The 26,964-nt window shown below is 33.2% G+C and overlaps 2 protein-coding genes across 2 annotated transcripts; both read right to left on the reverse strand.

Moving 5' to 3' along the window:
- Positions 1-204: 204 nt before the first annotated feature.
- On the reverse strand, positions 205-13,325 carry LOC134718554 (uncharacterized). The gene is made up of 5 exons (XM_063581156.1): positions 12,171-13,325; positions 11,420-11,450; positions 1,431-1,714; positions 1,112-1,139; positions 205-740 (listed from the first exon to the last, which is right to left on the reverse strand). Exons 1-5 carry the CDS (start codon positions 13,323-13,325, stop codon positions 427-429), a joined length of 1,812 nt encoding a protein of 603 aa, XP_063437226.1. The 3' UTR covers positions 205-426.
- Positions 13,315-26,580, reverse strand: LOC134718555 (uncharacterized). The gene is made up of 7 exons (XM_063581157.1): positions 26,488-26,580; positions 25,846-25,953; positions 20,207-20,278; positions 18,685-18,946; positions 15,887-16,336; positions 14,664-14,770; positions 13,315-13,407 (listed from the first exon to the last, which is right to left on the reverse strand). The coding sequence occupies exons 1-7, from the start codon at positions 26,575-26,577 to the stop codon at positions 13,333-13,335; spliced, it is 1,164 nt and encodes a 387-aa protein (XP_063437227.1). The 5' UTR covers positions 26,578-26,580; the 3' UTR covers positions 13,315-13,332.
- Between the last annotated feature and the right edge of the window lie 384 nt (positions 26,581-26,964).

The following is a 26,964-nucleotide window of genomic DNA, read 5'->3' on the forward strand; positions in this document are numbered from 1 at the left end:
TGTCAATAAAATTTGTTCTGCGATAAACTTACATAACAACAAAGGGAATGGTGTTATAGTTTCATATCTTGCATACAACATACATTGAGTACATTGAGCGAAAAAAAACGCAATTTTATATTTGGATACAACAGAATGAAAAATGTCGTAAGATACTATACTGTGCTTTCGCCGTACTAATTATCAGTTTGAGGTGTATAATAAACTAGTTGTTGATATATGGTTTCACTTTATTTTTTTATCTACACATTAGACATAGAAATATGGAAGAGGTACAACAAAGGATTTAAATTGTGATATTGAAACGCTTTGCCTTTGTTTAAACCATGAAGTTTTAAACGCAAAAATTATGTTGGATTGGTTCAGAGAGATGATAAACATATCACAGTTCCGTTGTCTACTTTTGTGTTTAGTTTATTTGATGTTCTAATCCACACCATATGTTTTCTTCAGGAAATTAAGTCCTTGAGCCGCTTTTACACGTTTTAAAGCTACCATTAGTCGGTAGATGGTTGGTTTCACCGACTTGGTTTCTTTACAATTCTTCCATTTTGTGAGTAGATCATGGAGTTGACCATTCAAATCCCTTGGAAAATTGTGCATAGTCTCCTTGATGTTGCCAATGCTCAGAGTCAATTCAACACCTAGGTGAACAATGCAATCACCTATCAATTTTTGTTCTGTTAAACTATTGATAACATCATCTGACGGAACATCTTGTAGGCTATTATGAGCCTTTTCTGTAAAGAACAAAGAGAAGCCGAAATTATTTAAATGACAAATGGAAGTTTGATATTGAAATAAAATAATCCTTTAAAATAAATTAAGGTATTGAAATCAAAATGAATTAAATAACCACAATTTAAATCAATCCTCTTTCATATCTTAATCATGGTAAATCTGAACTGCACATAAAAAACTAACTGAATAACTTTGTTTTTTCTGTATTTGAACAAAAAGAACACAGCTGTAAAGTTGCCTACGATACTTAAATAAAACTTAGACTTAATTATGTCCCTTGAGAGTATCCATTTCTAAGAGAAAAAAAGCAAGATACGAACCCATTAATGAAGATATGAGTAGACGTCGTTAACAAAAAAAGTAGACATACCTATTAGAGTATGATCCTCTCTGTGAACCTGAAATTTGTCAAAAGGTTTAAATATGCATCAAATTAATTAAAGTCTTTGATAGTATCAAAATGAAAAATATAAAATATCTAGAAAAAAAACGAAAAATTTCTAATGTTATTACGAGACGATAAATATTTCAATTGGTTAACTTTTTTATTGGGTAATGTTACATATGGTGGAGTATTCTGATATTTTTAGTGGATATAACGATCACATGGTTAAATATCAGTATCGTTTTCGTCTATTGCTTCATGATGTGTTTTTATACAATAATTTTCGGAGAAAATAGTATCAAACCTGACACAAATAGTGCTGTCTTTCAATAGCCTTCAGTGCCGTCTGCAATTTCCTAAAAGTTGGAGTCATTTGGTCACTTTCTGTTTTATCCCTCCATTCAAAGAGACCCATCAACATAAAGTCCATAGGGTTTGAAAAATAACGAAAATTCAAGTTGTCGTAATCAGCTTTTTCCATTCCAAGTTCAATGAAGAAGTTGTAGAAGTCTCCAATACCAAGTGTTTTTGCTAGTTGCACGAAATGCTGATCATCTGGTCTCAAGACTAGTATTTCTGTTTCAAGACCTGGAAGGAGAAATATTTTTTTTCATTTTTGTAAGGGTACTCACTTCATCAGTTATGTTATAGATAATGCATATTTTAAGGTTTTTCTTGCCGTAGAAAACACCGAGGGGTGTCAGGAGTGAGCAATCCTGACAGCCCGAGGTGTGTTCTACGACAAGAAAAACCTTAAAATATGCATTATCTGATTTATATACCGTCAAAAAAATATTATTTTATATAAAGATATGCAAAATTTAGTATCCTATATTACCGACAACACTAAAGTGGGATATTCCTTTCTAATGCGTTCAGGTTTTAATACGCCCTACGGCTCAATTAGATTGTTAAATTAAACTCACTAATAAATATAGATATAAACCTTTTAAAAAATATTATCCATACACAATGAAAATATTACTGTAACTGCATGAAGTAAGACACAATCGTATTGTTACCATCCTATCGGTTTATGACAATTACAAGACACATTGTAAGTAATTTATTGTACCAGTTAGTTTGTGGAAAAGGGGGAGGGGTTTGTAATCTTATTTCTATCGCGGAAAAGTGGTTATTTTTTTTAACAATTTTAATTGAATCGAATGAAAAATTCAAAAGATTGTCTTTTGAGTAGCAATACATTTTATTAACAGATAATCAGTATATAATCATATACCCTCTGCACCCGACCCTGTTCTGAGTTATGTTAATGTTATTCAATAGAATATAAGATTATATTATTAGCTGACCATTTGATAGAGTAAAATGTATACATAAATTTTATAAAGTTAAGAACTGACACAAAGACGAATATAAATACATGTAGGTCACAGTATGATTTCCTATTCAGCGTTTATCGTCCTGAACATGCATGCAATATTTGCCACTGGACATTAAGTAAGCAACCAAAAATCAACCAACCTATTCAGTGTGACGCAATAAGATTTTCAAAATCTAACACACGAATATGTTAAATCTGGCTTTTTCTTTATGAAATTCTATATTAAAATTCATCTCACATATATGATAATGTTTCTTTACTGTAGCGATATATTAACAAAACTTCACGCGTTATTCATGTTTTTTGTTTCTAATATTAAAATGCGGACAATGAAGGTTTCTTTTACATCTATCATCGATTCAACTTTAAAATATAAATTTCCAAATCGGCAATAAAAAACTTTCCAAATCGGCAACAAAAAACTATCAAACGAATAAAATTTTGAAGTAAAATATAAATTGCATTTTTATCAAGGAAAATAATGACCTCACACAGGTCATTATTTTATGCCTTTGAGAGCATGTTTCATTAAAACATGGTATCGTCCGGATTGATTCTGAAAAAAAGAATGACCTGTCGTTCTGAAAGAAAATAACTCCATATAGGTATATAAAGCAGAAGTTATAATCATGGCATTATCTATGTTTTTTTCTTTTTTCTTTTGTTACTTTAGCAATACTTTATTTTTTGCTGAACATTTCTGTTTTTAATTTAATCAGTGGTGTTTCCTTTTAAATATTTTCAAACTTGAATAAAAGCCAACAATATATGGTTACAGACACAATACTAGCAATCCTATGCCTGTAAAAAACAATTACATGTATAACATGTTTGAAAAAAATAACAGTTTTTGAATACAATTACCCACAACGTTTATATGGTGTACATTACTTGACCTTTCATATTTCAAATACTGTGCAAAATTTATTTATAGAACTTTTTTTGAAAAAGTTACAACACAGTGATATTCTGTATTTAATTAAGCATTCAGTAATTTTCTTTAGGTTATATTAATAATGCCTTCTTTGATTCAGAACTGATTTGTTTAAAAAATAAATAATATACCTTTAGTGTGAAAACATTTGTGAGTGAATTTGATGTTTGCTATACAATGGTTCATTAGAGATTTCCAATAAAATGACTTTACTCGACATAACCGACCTAACTCAACGTATGTCGTCCTACTGCATTGAAGCATGACGGAGGGGAGCATACACTGCATGCATGTTTTGCTCTTTGAACACGCATTGTTGCTGGAATATGCCTTCAGTAAAATTCAACCCAAACTATTTTTTTTACTCTTTAAATATTTTGTCATTAAACTTTGAATGATTTTATTGACATAAATACTATAATGGAACAAGTAAATTAGCAACTTGTAATCAAACACACCCATCATTTCTTGTCATTTCACTTGACCCATATTTAAGTTCTTCTCACATTATGAATTTTAAAAACTACCAAGACGGCATTTATCATACTAATATAAAAATAAAGAATTCCGAAGCGAGAAGGTTGCCTCTTTATTGTTTTAAAAAGATTTAACGTTTAAAGTAAATTCCAACACACCCGAATGTAAAAGGTGTACTCGACTTTTAAAACAAAATAATATTTTTCTATAATTTAATTGAAGATAATTTGATGTGGGCAGAAATTCATATCAATGATATATTTTCCAAAAGTAATTTCTCGTCTTTACCTATGCCAAATTATGGGGCGTGGCTTTTGTTTAAGTATACCTAAACTTGCATCCGAGAATACAGGGGTAGTGGACGTACTCCCCCTTTTCGATCGCTAAATAAGTTTTAAAATCTCATGTTTTTAACAATATTATTTTAGCGTATAATTGTCCAAATTGTTTTATGCATCGCTTCGCTCGTCAGTCATCCTCTTTCAAATATCTTGGATCCGGCCATAATCACGAACTGTAGTGCACGAAAAAAAACGTAAATAATTGTCGTTTGACTTTGATAAATACTTTAAAAAAACAACAATGTCTGAACATTAGGCATCTCGTATGTGATTTAAAAGTTTAAGACTACGAACTGAATTAGTCTTTTTTCCGTGATTTAGTATATATAAAAAAGATGTGGTATGACTGCCAATGAGACAACTACCCACAAAAGACCAAAATGACACAAACATTAACACCTATAGGTCATCGTACGGCCTTCAACAATGAGCAAAGCCCATACCGCTCACTGAATACAGAAATGTGATACTGACGTGTAATCTAATGGACACATGGGCACTACTTAAAATCTGCTATACAAGTATGACCACTAATGGTCCTACAGATACTCTGTAATTTTGACATGACAAAAGGTCTCGCTTTTCTAGAGTGTATATGAATTTTTTATTCTTAATTTGTGATATATACAAAAATCAAGGTGTAGTATGATTTTTAATGAGACAACTCTTCACAAGTGAACAAATGACACAGAAATTTTAACAACTATAGTCCAACGAAGGGGTTTCAACAATGAGCAAAGCCCATACAGCATAGTCAGCTATAAGAGGCTCCAAAATGACAAATGTAAAACAACAAAAACTAACAGGCAAATTAATCTTTAAAAAAAAATCAACGAAAACACAACAACAAACGATAAGCACTGAATTAAAATTTTCTGATTTAGAACAGTCACATCCGTACTAGGACAATGGTGTAACAATCAATATTATAAACGGGATAGTTATTCTTTATTTATTAGTTGTAGTTGTTTTAAAGATAGTGTGCAGCAGCTGTGGATACTATCATTTCGGTACATGGAGCTTACTAGTATTTGGAAGTACTAGAAATGGCTAGCTGTTTTTATGCTTCGTTTCAGTCTCACGAGTCAATCCTTATCTATCTGTTTTAATTGTGATCATAATCATTTGATAAACATACTTCTATGATTGGCTATAACTTGGATATTTATAAAAACTATGTATCATAGATATGCATGCGTAAAATAAGTTCTCGACATAAACCGGCTGAAATATAAAACAAGAATTAAACCTCACGTTATACTTACGACGACGAAGCCTCAAGCTATATATAATACATGTTCTTACGACGAAGATTATGCCTCAAGCTATAGCACTCATGATGATGATGATACTGATGTATGTCTAATATCCAGCGACAAATATTACATATATAATGAGGATGATGAACATTAATTATAATGATAAATACATATACCTTTTTAGGCATGCCCGATAATTAAGAGTAGCATTTTCATATGCTAGCTAACAAATGAGCGTAACCACCATAAAGAAACACTTGTCTTTCTACGATTAAACCAATACCAGCTCTTGCTCGTGAACGCATCATGATTGGTGGAGAAGCCGAAAAATGCAGTCTTAAAGTCATTCGATCAGGGGGTCCAACATAATAATTGAATTTGTATTCGGGGCTAGTCAATCCCATATACAAGTATGAATATGTAATGTTTTTATTCTTCCGTCGTGTAACACCTTCACTGGTGATCCTGTCATTGGATCTGTCGCATAGTTGTCACTTATATATATATATACAGTTGTAGGGTTGTCACTGACTCAGACGTACTTATGAATATAATTATTTTCTGTGACTGTATCTTACATTAATTTGTAGGATCCTTTACTATAGATAATTTAGCTGATCTGTAACAATAACATCCTCATGCCTTATATATCATGTACTGTAGTACGCCGCTAGATTAAAACTGACGTGGAAAGGTAACATATGGCCACCGAAAGCTCTTTTTTTTGAGAGCCCAGGTGGTCGTGTGGTCTAGCGGGACGGCTGCAGTGCAGGCGATTTGGTGTCACGATATCACAGTAGCATGGGTTCGAATCCCGGCGAGGGAAGAACCAAAAATTTGCGAAAGCATATTTACAGATCTAACATTGTTGGGTTGATGTTTAGACGAGTTGTATATACATTATGTACACAGCCATGTATCACCATCATTGATGGCGATCCGATGGATACATCTGTTGTAGGGTTGTCACTGACTCAGACGTACTTATGAATATAATTATTTTCTGTGACTGTATCTTACATTAATTTGTAGGATCCTTTACTATAGATAATTTAGCTGATCTGTAACAATAACATCCTCATGCCTTATATATCATGTACTGTAGTACGCCGCTAGATTAAAACTGACGTGGAAAGGTAACATATGGCCACCGAAAGCTCTTTTTTTTGAGAGCCCAGGTGGTCGTGTGGTCTAGCGGGACGGCTGCAGTGCAGGCGATTTGGTGTCACGATATCACAGTAGCATGGGTTCGAATCCCGGCGAGGGAAGAACCAAAAATTTGCGAAAGCATATTTACAGATCTAACATTGTTGGGTTGATGTTTAGACGAGTTGTATATACATTATGTACACAGCCATGTATCACCATCATTGATGGCGATCCGATGGATACATCTGTTGTAGGGTTGTCACTGACTCAGACGTACTTATGAATATAATTATTTTCTGTGACTGTATCTTACATTAATTTGTAGGATCCTTTACTATAGATAATTTAGCTGATCTGTAACAATAACATCCTCATGCCTTATATATCATGTACTGTAGTACGCCGCTAGATTAAAACTGACGTGGAAAGGTAACATATGGCCACCGAAAGCTCTTTTTTTTGAGAGCCCAGGTGGTCGTGTGGTCTAGCGGGACGGCTGCAGTGCAGGCGATTTGGTGTCACGATATCACAGTAGCATGGGTTCGAATCCCGGCGAGGGAAGAACCAAAAATTTGCGAAAGCATATTTACAGATCTAACATTGTTGGGTTGATGTTTAGACGAGTTGTATATATATATATATATACATAAGTACGTCTGAGTCAGTGACAACCCTACAACAGATGTATCCATCGGATCGCCATCAATGATGGTGATACATGGCTGTGTACATAATGTATATACAACTCGTCTAAACATCAACCTAACAATGTTAGATCTGTAAATTTGCTTTCGCAAATTTTTGGTTCTTCCCTCGCCGGGATTCGAACCCATGCTACTGTGATATCGTGACACCAAATCGCCTGCACTGCAGCCGTCCCGCTAGACCACACGACCACCTGGGCTCTCAAAAAAAGAGCTTTCGGTGGGCATATGTTACCTTTCCACGTCAGTTTTAATCTAGCGGCGTACTACAGTACATGATATATAAGGCATGAAGATGTTATTGTTACAGATCAGCTAAATTATCTATAGTAAAGGATCCTACAAATTAATGTAAGATACAGTCACAGAAAATAATTATATTCATAAGTACGTCTGAGTCAGTGACAACCCTACAACAGATGTATCCATCGGATCGCCATCAATGATGGTGATACATGGCTGTGTACATAATGTATATACAACTCGTCTAAACATCAACCCAACAATGTTAGATCTGTAAATTTGCTTTCGCAAATTTTTGGTTCTTCCCTCGCCGGGATTCGAACCCATGCTACTGTGATATCGTGACACCAAATCGCCTGCACTGCAGCCGTCCCGCTAGACCACACGACCACCTGGGCTCTCAAAAAAAGAGCTTTCGGTGGCCATATGTTACCTTTCCACGTCAGTTTTAATCTAGCGGCGTACTACAGTACATGATATATAAGGCATGAAGATGTTATTGTTACAGATCAGCTAAATTATCTATAGTAAAGGATCCTACAAATTAATGTAAGATACAGTCACAGAAAATAATTATATTCATAAGTACGTCTGAGTCAGTGACAACCCTACAACAGATGTATCCATCGGATCGCCATCAATGATGGTGATACATGGCTGTGTACATAATGTATATACAACTCGTCTAAACATCAACCCAACAATGTTAGATCTGTAAATTTGCTTTCGCAAATTTTTGGTTCTTCCCTCGCCGGGATTCGAACCCATGCTACTGTGATATCGTGACACCAAATCGCCTGCACTGCAGCCGTCCCGCTAGACCACACGACCACCTGGGCTCTCAAAAAAAGAGCTTTCGGTGGCCATATGTTACCTTTCCACGTCAGTTTTAATCTAGCGGCGTACTACAGTACATGATATATAAGGCATGAAGATGTTATTGTTACAGATCAGCTAAATTATCTATAGTAAAGGATCCTACAAATTAATGTAAGATACAGTCACAGAAAATAATTATATTCATAAGTACGTCTGAGTCAGTGACAACCCTACAACAGATGTATCCATCGGATCGCCATCAATGATGGTGATACATGGCTGTGTACATAATGTATATACAACTCGTCTAAACATCAACCCAACAATGTTAGATCTGTAAATTTGCTTTCGCAAATTTTTGGTTCTTCCCTCGCCGGGATTCGAACCCATGCTACTGTGATATCGTGACACCAAATCGCCTGCACTGCAGCCGTCCCGCTAGACCACACGCCCACCTGGGCTCTCAAAAAAAGAGCTTTCGGTGGCCATATGTTACCTTTCCACGTCAGTTTTAATCTAGCGGCGTACTACAGTACATGATATATAAGGCATGAAGATGTTATTGTTACAGATCAGCTAAATTATCTATAGTAAAGGATCCTACAAATTAATGTAAGATACAGTCACAGAAAATAATTATATTCATAAGTACGTCTGAGTCAGTGACAACCCTACAACAGATGTATCCATCGGATCGCCATCAATGATGGTGATACATGGCTGTGTACATAATGTATATACAACTCGTCTAAACATCAACCCAACAATGTTAGATCTGTAAATTTGCTTTCGCAAATTTTTGGTTCTTCCCTCGCCGGGATTCGAACCCATGCTACTGTGATATCGTGACACCAAATCGCCTGCACTGCAGCCGTCCCGCTAGACCACACGACCACCTGGGCTCTCAAAAAAAGAGCTTTCGGTGGCCATATGTTACCTTTCCACGTCAGTTTTAATCTAGCGGCGTACTACAGTACATGATATATAAGGCATGAAGATGTTATTGTTACAGATCAGCTAAATTATCTATAGTAAAGGATCCTACAAATTAATGTAAGATACAGTCACAGAAAATAATTATATTCATAAGTACGTCTGAGTCAGTGACAACCCTACAACAGATGTATCCATCGGATCGCCATCAATGATGGTGATACATGGCTGTGTACATAATGTATATACAACTCGTCTAAGTATATATACCTCTAAAGCGAGACAAAAGTTGAAACTTAAAATTTTCGCTAACTCAATCAATATACGCGATAGCTTTAGAATCTACTTCTAATTGAAATAATACGAGTAAAAGAAAATTCCCGTAAAGACTGAAATGACATTATAGTTGTCTCAAAAATGTAACAGCTATGTAAATTGTCATTGTCATCCACTTTTAATTAGAAATACTTGGGGACAGGATATTTTTAGCAAATTACAGGCTATAATAAGTTGATAGTTTTACTTTACTATCCACAGTGGTTAATGCAGGTTATTAGTCATCAATTGATAATCAAGTACACCTAAATAACAATCTAACGAATTGGTGTACACATTTATTTACACTCATTATTATCAACTACATTTTTCCTTTTATAATGTTCGTTGACTTTCATTTGAAAGAAAAGAATATGTCAACTACAAAAATTTAAAGAAGTACATGACCTGTATTGGTTTTTTTAAATATTCACTTCCCGTTGACGTACGTTTTCCCTGTTGAATTTGTTTTTAGAAGATTGTAAATTGAGGAGATTAAGTGCAGAGGGAGAGAACGTTTGAAATGATACTTAATAAAGTATGATGCAATCCCAGTTTTCAACTTTAACTGAGACACGTTCTGATTAACATTTTGAGCTCATTTTTTTTCTGAAATTACGACAAAATCTTTATAAATTAATACCCACGGAAATTAAATATTATAAAACATAAAAAATCAAAAATCAAAAAGAAGAATCTATCTGATAACGACAAACAAAATCAATACAATTAAAATATCAAATAATAGGTTCATTAAATTTTGCAAATTTTTCTGAAAATCAAAGTCATTGTCAAAACCATGAAAGACAACTCCAATGAATCGTATGATAGGTAAAGATACGTATATATACGTGGTCTTATGACAGTGAATTTTAAGCGGGAATATCAATAATCACGTGATATATAGAAATCATGATTTCTTTCGTTTTTCAGCATCTTAGAAATATTTGATATTGATAAAATTTATTATGAATGGGTTCATAGTTTAGGAACACTTAGTTAAAACTTGAGTAACGCATTTAACAAAATTTATTGGTTAGCAATAACCGGTCCAGTTACGTGCGTACGTCGAGTTAGGTACGTATGTCGTTTTATTGGAAATCTCTAATAGAACGCACTTGATGGCAATATCACTATACCAGTACAGAATAATTGTTATGCAGTGTTGTAAGAAATTATTTCACATTCTTTCCATATATTCTTTGAAAATATGAAATGTTTTAAAAAGGGTAATTTTCTCAAAAAAATTTAAAATAATGTAAACATTTGAAGCCCAAACTTTCTTCTTCTTTATAATTCGCAATGAAAGATCCGAAAACTCTACCAAAAACAGACTGACATGTTTTTGAAATTATAGCAAACGTTTGGTTGACAATTTTTTTTTCGTTTTTACAAAACACGAATAAGCTTCAAATCTATGTCTTTCTGATGAGTCCATATTACTTTTAACCAATGAAGCTTAAGTTACGAAAAACAGAGTTGCTACTTTTTTCTTCATAAAGATTACATAAATCAGTTTTTGAATAGCCTACAAAATGTATACCCGAAAAAAGAGAATATTTACAATTTGGACGTTTTATTCCATGACACAATTATTTTACGAAGAGATAAGTATTGCAGTACAGTCAAAATTCAGACTTGTATTACAAAATGTGTGTATAAAGTCTATATTAACAAGTGTAGTTTTTCTTTGGCAAATACATTTTGATATCCCCCTTTGTATCTACATAACCTTTTCATATAAATTCTATATACATTTTTGTTATGTTATTACCTTTACAATTTGAGTCACAATGCTTCTTATTCTGAAATAAAAAAAAAATACAAATGATCAGCTATTTGGTTAATATTTACTCAATCCTAATAGTTGTCAAAGGTACCAGGATTATAATTTAGTACGCCAGACGCGCGTTTCGTCTACATGAGACTCATCAGTGACGCTCATATCAAAATATTTATAAACCAAACACATACAAAAGTGAAGAGCATTCATCAATTTGAGGATCTAAAATTCCCAAAAAATTGTGCCAAATACGGCTTAGGTAATCTATGCCTGGGATAAGAAAATCCTTAGTTTTTCGAAAAATTCAAAGTTTTGTTCACATGAAATTTATAAAAATGACCCTATAATTGATATTCATGTCAACACCGAAGTGCTGACTACTGGGCTGGTAATAATCTCGGGGACGAAACGTCCAACAGCAGAGGCATCGTTCTAGTGGTGTAAATATTTATCAAAGGTACCAGGATTATAATTTAGTACGGCATACTAAAAGTTTTTATTTTAGGTGCTTTTTGCTTTCCATTTGTCTTCTATAAACACTAACTAACTATTATTGATGGACAACATTAAAGAATTGAAAAGTAACACTATAATGTATGACAACAAATATACAGGGCGATTTGTGCAATAACAAACTATCGCTTTTGAGGCTGTAGCTAAAAAAGTGAAAATTTTCACTAGTTATTTTTGTTATTTTAACTTTTTTTCGAAAGAAAAGTGGATACACAAAAATATTACTTACCTTTTCAAAAACCCAATTCAGAGGACATTTCGTTTCATGTATTTTCCCATTCTTGCAGCTCCATTGCGCCTTCGTTTTAGCATCTGACAAAGGTATTAAACACCTTTCACCGTTGCATATTTCTCCAACTTCTATTTCAAACATATCTGAGGTTAAATGGTGACTTTGTTTACCAAAACAACGACGGTAAAACTGAAGAATTCGTCCAAGTGCCAAAGTCAGGCATTCCTGTGTCGTTGTCGCTAGATCCGGTGATATAAGCTGTTTTGACACGTCATTTATCAGGTATGCAATTATTCTCTGCCCTTCAACATGAATTTGAAGTTCGTTTCTGTTGTCAGCATCCATAATTGCAGCTTGAAAATAAAGACAAAAACGAGAGTTTTCTACTTTCAGAGGCCAGATGCTAATTGCAGCCCCTATAAGCTTGAAAGACAAAGCTGATGGAACCACTGTCTCCTTCAGATGATAAGATATGCATAATATTCTTTCATCTGTTGCATTTCTTTGCAGTCTTTGTGGAATCCTTTCCTTAACCATGCAGGGTACTAGAAATACGTCTGCAGGTGCGTTCATTTCAGTGTAGCGTTTAGGTTCAACAAGGATATCAAGATGGAGGAGAACCTGCACTATATATTCCTTTGTTCTGACATCGGTTAAAATGTCTTGGAAAGCTGGTTGTGCCCATAGAGTAAAAAGGTCTGTCTTCCTTAGAACTCCAGTAGATGATAAATTCTCCAGTATGTCTCGAACGGGTCCTTTTTCTGGCCAAAACATTATGTCTGTAATGAAGGCTCTCAGTATATTGACCATTGCCGTAGGCTGGATGACAATAAAATCTCTTAAAGCAGGTTCATCGAAGTATAACAACTTTCCTATTGAGTGTTGAACAAGTAAGAAATCATCTACTCTTCTTTCGCTCAGAGCAAATTCATTTTTTGATTTGTTTATTTGTAAAAGTCTTTCTTTTGTTATCAACTTTACTCCATCTGCTCTCATATCAGATATCTGTAAATCAAGAGGCACCCACACAATCGGCACTTGTTGTCCCCATGTTGACTGTTTAAAGGCGATATCAACTAATGTATCCTTCATACGCTCAATTTCTGGATCTGCTGCATCTGTAGCATTCATGAAATAGACTGTGTCATACATGATATGCTTATGAAGGTTGTGTGTAGAAAAAAAAATCCCGCAGTTCTTCACTGAATTTAAGAGCTAGTATCTTTTTCTCGTCCTGTTAATTATACAATTAATCAGTGATAAGCATGAGTAAATTTTGTTTGTAACGATAAAAAAAAAAAATACAAACAATCTTTGCTGGGTAGTTTTCTCATTGGCAATCACACCACATCTCCATATTTGTATATATAAATCAATTGGAGAGTGCTTTTCACATCATTGCTAACGTTTTTCAAAGAACCATTTTCATTCAACCTGAATATGTTCTGCATAGGTTTGATTTCTATCTAACCAGCTCATATATTTCTGGTGGCATTAATTCTAATATCATACAGATATTACAGATAATTTTTTACTAGTCTCATGATCTTCACAAGCCACATGTACGTTATGATTGATGATTATATATATGTTTTTGTAATGTTCCGCAGAACCCATTGTCTTGCCTACTTTTACTTGTGGTGGAAGGTTCAACAAAAATTTGGAAAACACTGTTAAAAATATTTCGTCTAGATATTATTTTTAATGTAAGGAGCTTATGTCTAATAATCTTTAATTGTTTAAAAACTTTAACTGCAGACAGTATGTAACTGGAAATCCATTTATACGTGATAATCGGGGAAACAAATTTTAGATTCTAGCTTTTGATTATAAACAAGTTTCTGTCCAAATTTGGTACAACAACTTGATAGTTATTTATTTATTGGTTCACAGAGTGTATTGTTAGCTTGCAGAAGTCAATTTGCAAGTGAAAACTGATAATCAGGATTATTGTAAATCAATTTACTTCTTGATCCATTGAAAAGTAAAATGTGGAAAAAATGGATTTATTTATTTACAAAATTTACTTCTGGATACTATCTTATGATCATAAACAAGCTAAGTCCAAGTTTGGTACAAATCCAGGACAGTTTAAGAAAGTTATTAAATTTTCCAAAACTGTAACCACAGATGGAATATGTGTGAACACAGTCGCCGACGGCAACTGAATGTAGGATCGCTTTTAGTCGCTTTTGCAACAAACGTCGTAGGCTAAAAAAAGCTATATTAGTATATGAAATTTACATTTTTAAAAGTCTTATTTTATTTGCAATAAAAAAATTAAATTTAGTCCCAGATTATTTTACCTTTTACATATTTTCGAAAAAAGAGGGAGAAAAAGTTGTCACTGAAACTTTGTAAAAGGACTTAATTTAATCAAACTTTTAAACATTTGTGATATATAGTCATTGATAAGATAGTTGTGATTATATTCGCACATATTTGCGTTTAAAAAAAGGGTTGAAAAATAGATAACATAGTCAGACCTACCTCAGAGAAGCTATCACTATGAGTGGCAGCAAATACAATTCTTGGCATTTCATCTTCAGTTTTGTTACAGTAGGTCAATACAGAATTTATCCAATGTTCCAGAACAGCTATAAAAGTAAACCAATTAATCAAATATGTTCAAAAGATGTTTATTTCAAATTAGTTGGAATTATCATGATTAAAGAATAGAGGTTTACTAAAACTGTATCCCCATACATTTTTTTTCAGATACTTTATTTCCTGCCTTTCGTCAGGACTACGCAATAGTATACTTTTCAATTTTCATTATATATGTAAATATGAAAATGTTAAAGCTTTACATTGTAGCCATCTGATGAAAAATTATAAAATTAGTTATACATGTTATAATTATTGACATGCACTATTCCTTATGATATAATTATAACAAGGATACACCAGATAATGCCAGATAAATTGTTCCGTTGTTGTTGTGTTAACGTCTACACGTTGATCGAGTAAATCACTGTTCTTTGTAAGAAGTGGGTTAAATATTGCAAGCAAGTTAAGGCCTTCCCAATTCGGTATGTGCCTCTCATAAGCCAGAAGGCAGTAATTTGGTGGACAGTCTGATCTACGCTGTTTATTATTCAAGAATATATTGGGCATTTGTTCAAATGGTCTTTTGGCATCAATAGACACAAGATACAGAAATAGTATTAAATCATCGTCAGTATGCTGTAATGTATTAAGGGCCTAATGATAGCAAGTTTATTGTCATACCTCTGTCTATAAAATAACATATAATAGCTTTCTGATGTCAAATGTATTAACCCGGCTTTAAAAACATTAACACGGACATATTACCGACGTCATAATCCATATTGCTAGTGAAAAAAGAAAACACTTGTTTCTAACATACAAAACAAAAAACTTATCACGAGAAATCGATTATCGTGTTGTCTGTATGTTTATATAGTGACATGTCATCTGATAAATACAACATGAAGTCTTTTTGATCACCGGACATTCTGCTTCTTATTGTGACTCGTAGCTGATATTTTGAAATATTAACATGCATACAACCTGATAATCAGTACACAACCTGATAATTGGTACACATAATTTCTATTTTGTTGTAAAGAGATGTGAGCAAAGTGTCTTTTGAATAAATCTACTAAGAATTAAAGACATTCAATTTCTATTTACAATAATATACATTGATATATATTTTTATAATCACTAAAGTTGTATATTTGACTTACATGCTGCTGTTACATCTCCTTGTGGATATTCTTCTAGTTCTGTATCAAGACCTTTACGTCCATCAAACATCAGAATGAACGTCCCCCTGTGCTGGATAAATAACTGATGAGTCATATCAAACGATTTTTGTCCACCAAAATCAACCAGATCTGATGGTGCGATACGCATGATGTTAGTACCTTTAATAATCTTCTCCAATAAGTTATCTTGTATGGAACGGGCATTATACATTGGTGGTTCTTGGAAGTCTTTTGGTGTCTCCTGATGTGATTTCGGTGACAGGTGTTCTTGATTTGAAGGATAAAGACTCGTTTTTGGTGAATTTGCCTTTGTTGTAACTTCAGAATTTGGATCACCTGACATTTCCTCTTGACTCTCGCCTGGCAGACTTGGTTGTTTCTTGAATTCTGGATTCCCAAGAAGTAGTTTTGATAAAACATCAACACTACCTGAGAAGGTTTAAAAATAAAAGGAAGGGTCATCAGCACAGAAATAGTCTGACCCTGACAAATGTATAACTTATATATGTCAACTTATTCATTAAATTATTATTTAACAGTATTAAAACATTTGACTTTTCTACTCGTTACACAAGTATTCCACATTCCAAACTAAAAGACAAATTAAAAGAGTTGGTATTACTTTGCTTCATAAAAAAGAATGGCCAACGTAGATACAAATTTCTTGTCTTAGGGAGGGATATATCCAACTTTGTAAAGAATCACTCTGATTCAAACAAAAAATTCTCTGAAACCGATATTATCAAGATGCTTGATTTCTTGATTGACAACATATTTGTAACGTTCGGAGGACGTGTTGTTCAACAGACTGTCGGCATCCCAATGGGAACAAAATGTGCCCCTCTACTTGCTGACTTGTTTCTTTATTATTATGAGGCTGACTTCATGCAGGAACTTCTTAGGAAGAAAGATAAGAAGTTAGCAATATCCTTTAACTCTACTTTCCGCTATATAGATGACGTTCTCTCACTAAACAATTCAAAATTTGGTGACTATGTGGATCGCATCTATCCCATCGAATTGGAGATAAAGGATACTACAGATACAGTTAAGTCGGCTTCATAACTTGACTTACATCTTGAAATTGACAATGATGGTCGGTTGAAGACAAAACTTTACGACAAAAGAGATGATTTCAGCTTTCCAATTGTGAACTTTCCATTTTTAAGTAGCAACATTCCAGCAGCACCTGCATACGGGGTATATATCTCCCAATTGATACGATATTCCCGTGCTTGCATTTCCTATCATGATTTTCGTGATAGAGGGTTACTGCTCACAAAGAAGCTATTAAACCATGAGTTTCAAATGGTGAAGTTTAAATCACCCCTTCGTAAATTTTACGGACGCCATCACGAGTTGGTTGACCGTTATGGAATAACCGTTTCACAAATGATACAATCCCCTTCCCTTTCATGAATTTGACCTACCGAATTAGACTATTTACCGGATTTGTAATAACATAAGCAGCACGACGGGTGCCGCATGTGTAGCAGGATCTGATAACCCTTCCGGAGCACCTGATATCACCCCTAGTTTTTGGTGGGGTTCGTGTTGTTTATTCTTCAGTTTTCTATGTTGTGTCATGTGTACTTTTGTTTTTCTGTTTGTCTTTTTTTATTTTTAGCCATGGCGTTGTCAGTTTGTTTTGGATTTATGAGTTTGACTGTCCCTTTGGTATCTTTCTTCCCTCTTTTGTTCAAGTATTCAAAATTATATTGATTTAAATCATACATAGAATAAATGAGTTCCAATGTCAACTGTAGTGCACATATTGTATCTATCTAAGGTCAATAACTTAAACACTTGTGAGAAATGAACGAATGGTAGCAAATACAATAGTTATTCTATTTTTTGAATAATATTTCAAAGGGACATAACTCTTTTAAATATGATTTTCGGATTTATCCAAACATTTTAAATATCTGGCAATAACTGTACATATGAGAGCGCTACAATGTAACTCATTTTTTAGATATTTTTTTTGCAACAGTTATAAATATTTTTTTTACAAAAATTGATCAACACTTAGGCATTAATGATAGCAGCCATTAATATAAGATTCATAAAGATATTGCAAGAATTCTACAAAAGAGAGTTAACAAAATAATTTTACATGTAATTAATGTTTACGAGGGCATAACTCTTATCAAAAGAGTTCATAGGAATTGATTTTCGAAACTGTTCTAGACATTGCTAAAAACCTATTTTCAATTTAAAAGTTAAAAGGAAAATCAAAAGTTTCATGTTTGGACTTAGTTCCTTTTGGTACCTATATATTTAATCTTTAATTTTGACAGTAATAAAACAAACTACCAAATACAGTTAGGTACAATCCAAGCATTACATAGAATAAACGTACGTTAACACTGCGTGCACATAGTTTGTTAGTTAACTTCAATTTTCCGTAATAAAGGTAAATGAGCATTAATTATACGTAGGTTAACGCGGTCAAAACTGAAATTTATAGTCTACCTGAGTAAAACGCACGTTTACTTTGTGTCCGTTTAGTCAGTACTTACTTTGTGTCTGTTTAGTCAGATTTAGCAAGTTTATTTGTACGTGCACCCAGTCGAGACCATATTATGACTATACCAAAATCATCAAGTATTTTATCATGCTTGTAAACTACAGTTAACAAATTCGAGTACAGCTAAGCACAGTTAAGTACTGTTTAGATTATGTCGAGTCTTGACAGGTAAAATCTGTGGACGACCTATAATCAAAACATTGTCTTTTCAGAGCAGTTTGTAATGAAAAAAACACATAACACATACCTTTTTTCAATGGAATCATCTTTCGTTGTTGTAGGTCGATGCCATTTCTTCCGAAATGAATAATTAGTCCATCAGTTGATAACCATGTCTTTGGAATTTCCTCGCATATAAGAATACTTGCAAGCGACGATTTCCCAATATTACAAGGCCCAGCCAAATACACCATATTTTCATAGGAAGCAAATGTTCCCAGAGCTACAAGTTCCTGAAAGTCTTTTCTATTTAACTGCCCGAGTTTGGTCAACATGGGATATGATATTACCTACAAAATTAAGTAAACGTATTAACATTGTAAGTTCAAAAATGTTTTTTTCTGGTCTTGGGTAACTACAAGTTATTATGAAAACATTGTATCTGCCCCAAAATATTGTTTAACAACGAAGTTCACTTGCAGAGTAAACTTTAATAATTTTTGGTCCTTTTTGGTCATAAACCTCTTAAACTATGTCAGTTCTTAAATACAACCTAGGGTTTCAATTTTTTGGCTTTGAGCTTTCCTGATGAAAATAAATCTAGAAAAATGTTTGCAATGCATGACGTTTATGAAGAGTTATCTTTACCTTTTTAATAAATATACGGACACAAATTATAATTATCCCAGTATTGAAAACCAATTTAAATGTTGCCCTTTATCTATTCAAGAAGTGCAGTGGTTGGTTATATTTGTTTTCATTTCTGTTATTTCCAAATATAGGATAAGGTAATTGGGGTAAACCTGAAGGTGGCAAATCCATCAGGCAAAGTTACCATTTAAGGGTTTTTTCAGTTCGCAATTCAAACTTTTTTTAAACTTAAAACTGTAACGCATTTATAGTTTTAGGTTTTCATATTTCAGTTATGTGCTAAGAAGTATTTTCGTCATATGTAATGTATGGTGTGAACAGAACATACTATCAAATAATAGAAAATTTCTTTATAAAACTTGAGTACAATCAAACAGGGTATGTACATTTACACTATTATTGATAATTGTCCTTGTGAAATTCCATAAAACATTTTGCAACAAAAAAGATATTTACTTGGTTTATACAAAATCATTTCCAAGAAGGCACCGATTTATTGAAAAGATTGAGGTTATTTAGCATTTTAAAAAACACCTTAGCTGTTCTTTTACAGTTCATATTGATTTTTAGTAACTAAGATGTTTGCGATTTTTGGCTTTTTTCGCTGGTTTACATGATGAAGGCAGATGAGACACATACATTTGACACATGTATACCGGTATCATGTTGTTTTATACAGTTCTTACAGAGTTTGTGTTTATTATTCTTTTAGTTGAAAAGATATCCGACTTAAGAAAAAAACTGAATATTGTTTTTGTTTGGCTGTCTTTGGCGCCTTATTAAACAAACATTGTAAGAGCTAAATCATATCAAGCTCGTTGCTTCTAAAATGATTCTTTTAACAATATAACTTTTACGGTTGTAAACCCATATATCTTTATTCTATTTCAATATAGAATCTCTCTACCTTTTCAAATCATTATATTACGATTGATTCTGAGTGTAAACATGATATGTACCTGTAGGTATTCCATCACTTCTTTATAATTCCCCTTTTTCATATCTGCTGCTAGGTCATAAGGAGTCCGACCCTGACAATATAGAAAAACCTTCATATTGCTTTCATCTGATAACTTTACGTAGAAGAATTTTGTTACACGTATTTGACAATTAGTACTTGTCATGCTGGTAACAGATGAGTGGTGTTTATTTCATTTTTACAGATGTTCGTAAATCTTATGCACGAGACAACATTCAGATTATTTTTCACAATTTCACAAACTTCGACAGATAGTAGATATCCCGATGCCACAAACTGTTTCCCTTTAATAAAAGATTTATTACGGTATTGCTATGAATCTCAGTTAATGACCTAACTTAGTCAAGACACGTCATTGCTACATCTTGTTGATATTTTCAACAAATCCTACCGTTGTCTTGATAATATTTTTTCGTTAAATAATCTCCAGAGTTATCTAAACATACTACCGAGAATGTACCAACGGAACTTCCGTTATACAAATCTAACATAAACAGTTGTAGTTGTCCTTAAACGTTTTCTAGATGTATACATGTCAATTTCCTAAGGAAAAATACATACTAAATTTTACGACAAAAATGACGATGTTTCTCTCGCTATTCTTATTTTTTCCTTTTTAAGGCGGAGCTTTTTTGGCCCCATCATACGGTGTTCTTATATCCCAATTCGTTCGTTATGCTAGTTTATGTAGTGATGTCATATATTTTAAAGAGCGTAATCAATGCATCACTAATTAATTATTAAAGCAGAGATTTCGTAAATTCTGTCATTAATACAACTAGTTGATAAGTAAATTTTGCTGTACCTTTAAAAACTCGTAAAATATAGGATATTAAAACCCGATTTTATTAAGTTTTCTATAAGATTTAGGTACAATCAAGTATACTTATCAAATACTAATTTACATTGGCACTAATACCGGTTTGTCATCAACTTAATTTTGTATTCTATTCAAACGTGATATAAAGAGACACACCCACGTTTTTTTGTTCTGTAACGAATTTAACTCCTATCTGCCTGTCGATATATTTATTTTTGGCATTGCACAAGTCATGTCTTCTTTAGCTGTCCATGACGTTAAAATACTAACTCCCTGTGATGTGCTTTAGTTGTTTTTAGTCTCTGATGCATGATGTTTTATTATTATTGTCTTTGAATTATAAGTAGCTGTCAGTAGTTGCATGTACTCTCAAATCGAAATGTCTTGTTAAATTGACCGGTTGATACTATTTGTTATGTTTTTTTGTAATTTAAAAATGTTTACTTATTTAGGGTTATATCTCGTCTATATACCAGCTCTGATGAGTGTTGGTTTTTACTTCTCCGTACTATGATCGACAAATTTTATTTTTTTTTCATTTTTTTTCCATTATCAATTTAAACTAGTGTTGTCAAATCGTACAATTTTGCCTAAACGGTTACTCGGATGATCGTTTGACTGATTAACCGGTTAACCGGTAGTTTGAGCTGGTTCCTGCGCCTTATCAATAATTCCCTACATATAGATATAAGATGTGGTATGAGTGTCAAATTTATGCTTTCAGAATTGAAGTTTGTCATCTGGCATTATTAGGCTTGTCTGTGAGGATTCCATGCGAAGTTTGACTTTCAATAATCAACTATAGCGTTTGTACCAACTCCAGATTGAAAAATAAAATAAAAAAACTTCTTGATCTCGTTGAATTGAATATGTCTGAAACTGATTATTCTTTCCATTTCACTTGTCTCCGAAAATGATGTGGAGTGTTTCATTTTGAGTTATTAATTATAAAAAAAAAGATGTGGTATAATTGCCAATGAGACAATTCTTCACAAGATATCAAAATGACACAGAAATTAACAATTATAGGTCATACATTGAGTATACATTTACATTGGTTTGCATTTCACAATTTTTGAGTTAGCATTCTGTTTTAAGTAAGACTAAGCCTTGCACGACAGAGGTTGCACATTTAGATGTAGGTTTACACAATATTAGATCAGAAACGAAATAATGAAGTAAATTGTAAAATTTAATTGCATTACTGATTTAGAGATACTGCTAAATAAACATGTATACTAATTATGTTTCTTTAAGATCTTGTCCCGAGCTGAGAGACAAGTTCTAATTGATTTTATGTTATGGGATTAACAATAGTTACGAATTTACTGGACAATTGATCTGTCAAATTAGTTACCACGACGACATTTTTGAAATAAAACCTTACTTTTAAATGATTTAAATACAAATTCATATAAAATTTATCAAAATTGAAAAAAGTTAACCGTTGACATCACTAATATAAACTGTTTACCTTTCACATGTTACAACACAATTATTTGTTTCAAATTGTTTAACATTTCACATCGATATTCTCCTATTTATTCACCCCTTATTTTGTTGGTTTTGTATTTACATTGTATCATAGATGAAATTTTTGGTAAATATGTCTTTTCATGGAGTAAATCTATTTCAATTGATATATTATAGTTTGTCTTTCAATGTTGTGATGTTACACTATAGTTTTATCTTAGGATAAAGGTTGATACATATTAAAACATTTAAACCCAGTATATATGTCTGCTTCTGTCCTAAGTTGTAGTTGTCGTTTGTTAAAATGTGTTTTACCTTTCTCGTTTTTTCATATTTATTAAACCGTTGGTTTTCCCGTTTGAATCGTTATACACTTGTTATTTATTGGGCCCTTCATAGCTTGCTGTTCGTTGGGAGTCAAGGCTCCACGTTGAAGACCAAACTTTGACCTATAATAAATTACCTTTACAAATTGTGACTTGGATGAAGAGCTGAGTCATTAGCATTCATACCACATCTTCTTATATCTATTTTAACTCTTTTTGAGCATATCAAAGAAGGCTCTATCTGTCACTATTTGGACTTTGTAATTTTCTTTGCAGTTGGAAGATAAGTAAATGCGTAATTGCAGTTGAAAGATAAGTAAATGCGTCATTATGACAACATTATATTAGGGTGTGCGATTTTGCAGAGTTCAACATTTTTAACTATCTTTTTATTTTTCTTTCTTGGACACACGATGCAGTTCTTTATATTTTTAAAGCCCATAATTCACTGTTCTATTGAGCTTTGCACCCCAATTTTATTTTATTTATCAATTGTTCGCCTTCCATGCTAAATTATGTATTTTTGTTCTAGTTCTGATTTTGTAATCTAATCGACCCTGCTATATCTGTATACCCCATCAACATACTCCTATATTTTTATACCACATCCATTCACACCTAAAGCTGTATACCACAAACTCACTCACCTACAAATGTGTATCTAAATCCATAATCCACACCCTCCTATATCTATAATTACTCTCTATATCCTCCTTTATCTGTTTACCAAATCCAGTACCTCCTATATCTATATACCCCATCCTCTTTTACATATAAGCAACCTCCACACCTTCCTATATATGTATAACCCATTCACAGCTTGTTATATCTATATACCCCATCCATACCCTCCTATATATGTAAGCACCCTTCTCACCCTCCCATACCTGTTTACCTCATCCCAACCCTCCATTATCTATATACTGTTAACCGGGAAAATTGCGAGGTAGTGTTGTTTTGCGCTATTTTCGCGGAAAGACTTGAAACGCGGAAATTTCAAGGAAAAACTATTCATCAGATGAAGACTATTTATGTACATTTATTAATCAGATATGTAAACGACCACGATAGAAATCCTTTCTTTTACTCAAGGTAATCTTTTAAAACCTGGAAAACATTATAAGCATACGGATATTGGTATGTAAGCAACAATCACTATAGATATTTTTTTTAACACCTATATATCAGTTTCGCGAGCTTAAAACGGAGCGAAATGAGATTGTGTGAATAAATCGCGAAATAAAGGCAACAGTAGTATACCGCTGTTCAAAACTCATAAATCCATGGACAAAAAACAAAATCGGGGTAACAAACCAAAACCGAGCGAAACGCATTAAATATAAGAGGAGAACAACGACACAACACCGAAACGTAACACACACAGAAACGGACCAAGCATCAGACAAAACACTACGAGAATAACAAATATAACATGAAAACCAAATACATGAATTTGGGATAGACAAGTACCGTGCCACGTCTTATCTCAATATCTCAAAAATAAGAGGAAACACAAACGACTCAACGTTAAAATGCAACACACAGATAGAGAAACGAACAATAATATAACAATGACCATCTTCCTGAATTGGTACAGGACACTTTTAAAGGGGAATAAAAGTGTTGGGTTGAACCTGGTGAAAGAAGAGGGACGAAAGATACCAAAGGGTCGGTCAAACTCGTAAATCTAAAACAAACTGAAAACGCCATGGCTAAAAATGAAAAAGACAAACAGAAAAACAATAGTACACATGACACAACATAGAAAACTAAAGAATAAACAACACGAACCCCACCAAAAACCAGGGGTGATCTCAGGTGCTCCAGAAGGGTAAGCAGATCCTGCTCCACATGCGGCAACCGTCGTGTTGCTTATGTGATTACAAATCCGGTAAATAGTCTAATTCGGTAGGTCAAATTCATGAAAGGGAAGGGGATTGTAGTTACGACGTAAGGAACATATCCGATATCATTTTTGAAACGGTTATTCCATAACGGTCAACCAACTCGTGATTGCGTCCGTAAAATTTACGAAGGGATGATTTCAACTTCACCATTTGGAACTCTTGGTTTAATAGCTTCTTTGTGAGCAGTAACCCTCTATCAAGAAAATCATAATAGGAAATGCAAGCACGGGGATATCGTATCAATTGGGAGATATATACCCCGTATGCAGGTGCTGCTGGAATGTTGCTACTTAGAAATGGAAAGTTCACAATTGGAAAGCTGATTTCTAGATGTAAGTCAAGATATGAAGCCGACTTAACTGGATCTGTAGTATCCTTTATCTCCAATTCGATGGGATAGATGCGATCCACATAGTCACCAAATTTTGAATTGTTTAATGAAAGAACATCTATATAGCGGAAAGTAGAGTTAAAGAATATTGCTAACTTCTTATCTTTCTTCCAAAGAAGTTCCTGCATGAAGTCAGCCTCATAATAATAAAGAAACAAGTCAGCAAGTAGAGGGGCACAGTTTGTTCCCATTAGGATGCCGACAGTCTGTTGAAAAACACGCCCTCCGAACGTAACAAATATATTGTCAATCAAGAAATCAACCATCTTGATAATATCGGTTTCAGAGAATTTTTTGTTTGAATCAGAAGTTTTGTTGGACATTTTGTTGGTTTACCTTAGTTTTAATTCATGCACTTTCAGTTTGCCCGATCTAAAAATTTTTTATCAATAGCTAATTCCGAATAATATAATTTAACATTTCTGGTACAACTTATCACCCAACAAGTGCAAGTGGTCTTTTTTAATGCATTATTATTTTGGATAATTTTAGAAAAAAACAATGAATTTCTCTTACAGGTTCATCTATTTTCATGTGTTTTATAATGGAATTTAGCCATAAGTCATAAAACATTAGCATACCTAAAGTTCAATTTAAAGTTATCTATAACCTTAAAAAAATTTGATCAAACAGATCTCACAAATCATTTTAATGATTTGTTACTTGATAGTTCAACACTGGTCATATACTATAAAATATTACCTCGTGTGTTTTGACCAAGGGACTTGCGCCTCCTTGTTCAACAAGACATATTGTTGTCTGTAGATATCCCCTCCTAGCAGCCCAATGTAAAGCTGTCTCGCCACCTTTCTATAACATAACAAAATAAATGTAAAAGAGGGATGAAAGATACCAGAGGGACAGTCATTGTAATGGTCAATACCTTACCAATAAAAATGTCAGCAATATACAACATATCCTACAACTGACATTAAAACTTGTCTGATAAACTGGAAAATGTTGTGTAATAAATTGGTGGACAAAACTGATTAAAATTACCAGTCACACTTGAATATATATTTTATATAAACAACAAATAAACAGCATGTTTTTTGTGAGATGTCAAAACTGACATCGCACTTTAAATAATCCTACCAGGTATTTGTGATATACATGTAATGATATAACATCTTGGATTTAAAACATGATTCAGAATAAAAGTAACCTTTTTTTCAATGAAATATGGAAAAAAATGCATTTCCTAATTTAATACGAGAAGACAAACAAAATGAGACCTCACTTTATATAATGCTGACAAAATTTAACTGTTCATTAAACCTGTCTAATTAACAACATAAATTTGAATAGATTAAGAAATTTCAGCAGAGTGAAGAGATAACATACATCTGTGATATCTGGTTTACAACCGCTGTTCAGGAGTAATCGGGTAATCTCTAGTTGTCCACCTGCAGCAGACCACATTAGTGCCGTCATTCCATTATTCTGGAAAAATACAACTGAGATTAAAACTTATTTGATAAACTGCACAATGTTATCAATATAAACAAAATATATATCACATGAATCAGCGATCAAAACCGAATAAAATTACCAGTTACACCTGTATTCAGATTGTACATAAACTAAAAGTAAAAAACATAATTCTTACAAATATATTCTGTTCATTAAACCTGTTACAGAACTGATGAAGAAATGTGATCAGAGTGAAGAGATAACATACATCTGTGATATCTTTATTACACCCTCTGTCTAGGAGTAATAGAGTTACCTCCATTCGTCCTCTATAGGCTGCCTTTATTAATGCTGTCTCTCCTAACACCTGAAACGGAACAACTGACATCTGGCGTATTAAATTATAAT

The sequence above is a fragment of the Mytilus trossulus genome, chromosome 5, assembly GCF_036588685.1.
Source record: "Mytilus trossulus isolate FHL-02 chromosome 5, PNRI_Mtr1.1.1.hap1, whole genome shotgun sequence".
Taxonomy (NCBI): domain Eukaryota; kingdom Metazoa; phylum Mollusca; class Bivalvia; order Mytilida; family Mytilidae; genus Mytilus; species Mytilus trossulus.

Excerpts from the sequence above, each read along its gene's own strand:
- LOC134718554 (XM_063581156.1), bottom strand. The coding sequence starts at position 13,325 with ATGTATGACACAGTCTATTTCATGAATGCTACAGATGCAGCAGATCCA. Across the intron at positions 11,451-12,170 it reads TGAATTGGGTTTTTGAAAAG|AATAAGAAGCATTGTGACTC; the intron begins GTAAGTAATATT and ends TTTTTATTTCAG. Across the intron at positions 1,715-11,419 it reads TTGTGACTCAAATTGTAAAG|GTCTTGAAACAGAAATACTA; the intron begins GTAATAACATAA and ends TTCTCCTTCCAG.
- LOC134718555 (XM_063581157.1), bottom strand. The coding sequence starts at position 26,577 with ATGACGGCACTAATGTGGTCTGCTGCAGGTGGACAACTAGAGATTACC. Across the intron at positions 20,279-25,845 it reads CCTTGGTCAAAACACACGAG|GGTCGGACTCCTTATGACCT; the intron begins GTAATATTTTAT and ends CTATATTGTCAG. Across the intron at positions 13,408-14,663 it reads ATAGTGATAGCTTCTCTGAG|GACGAGAAAAAGATACTAGC; the intron begins GTAGGTCTGACT and ends TATAATTAACAG.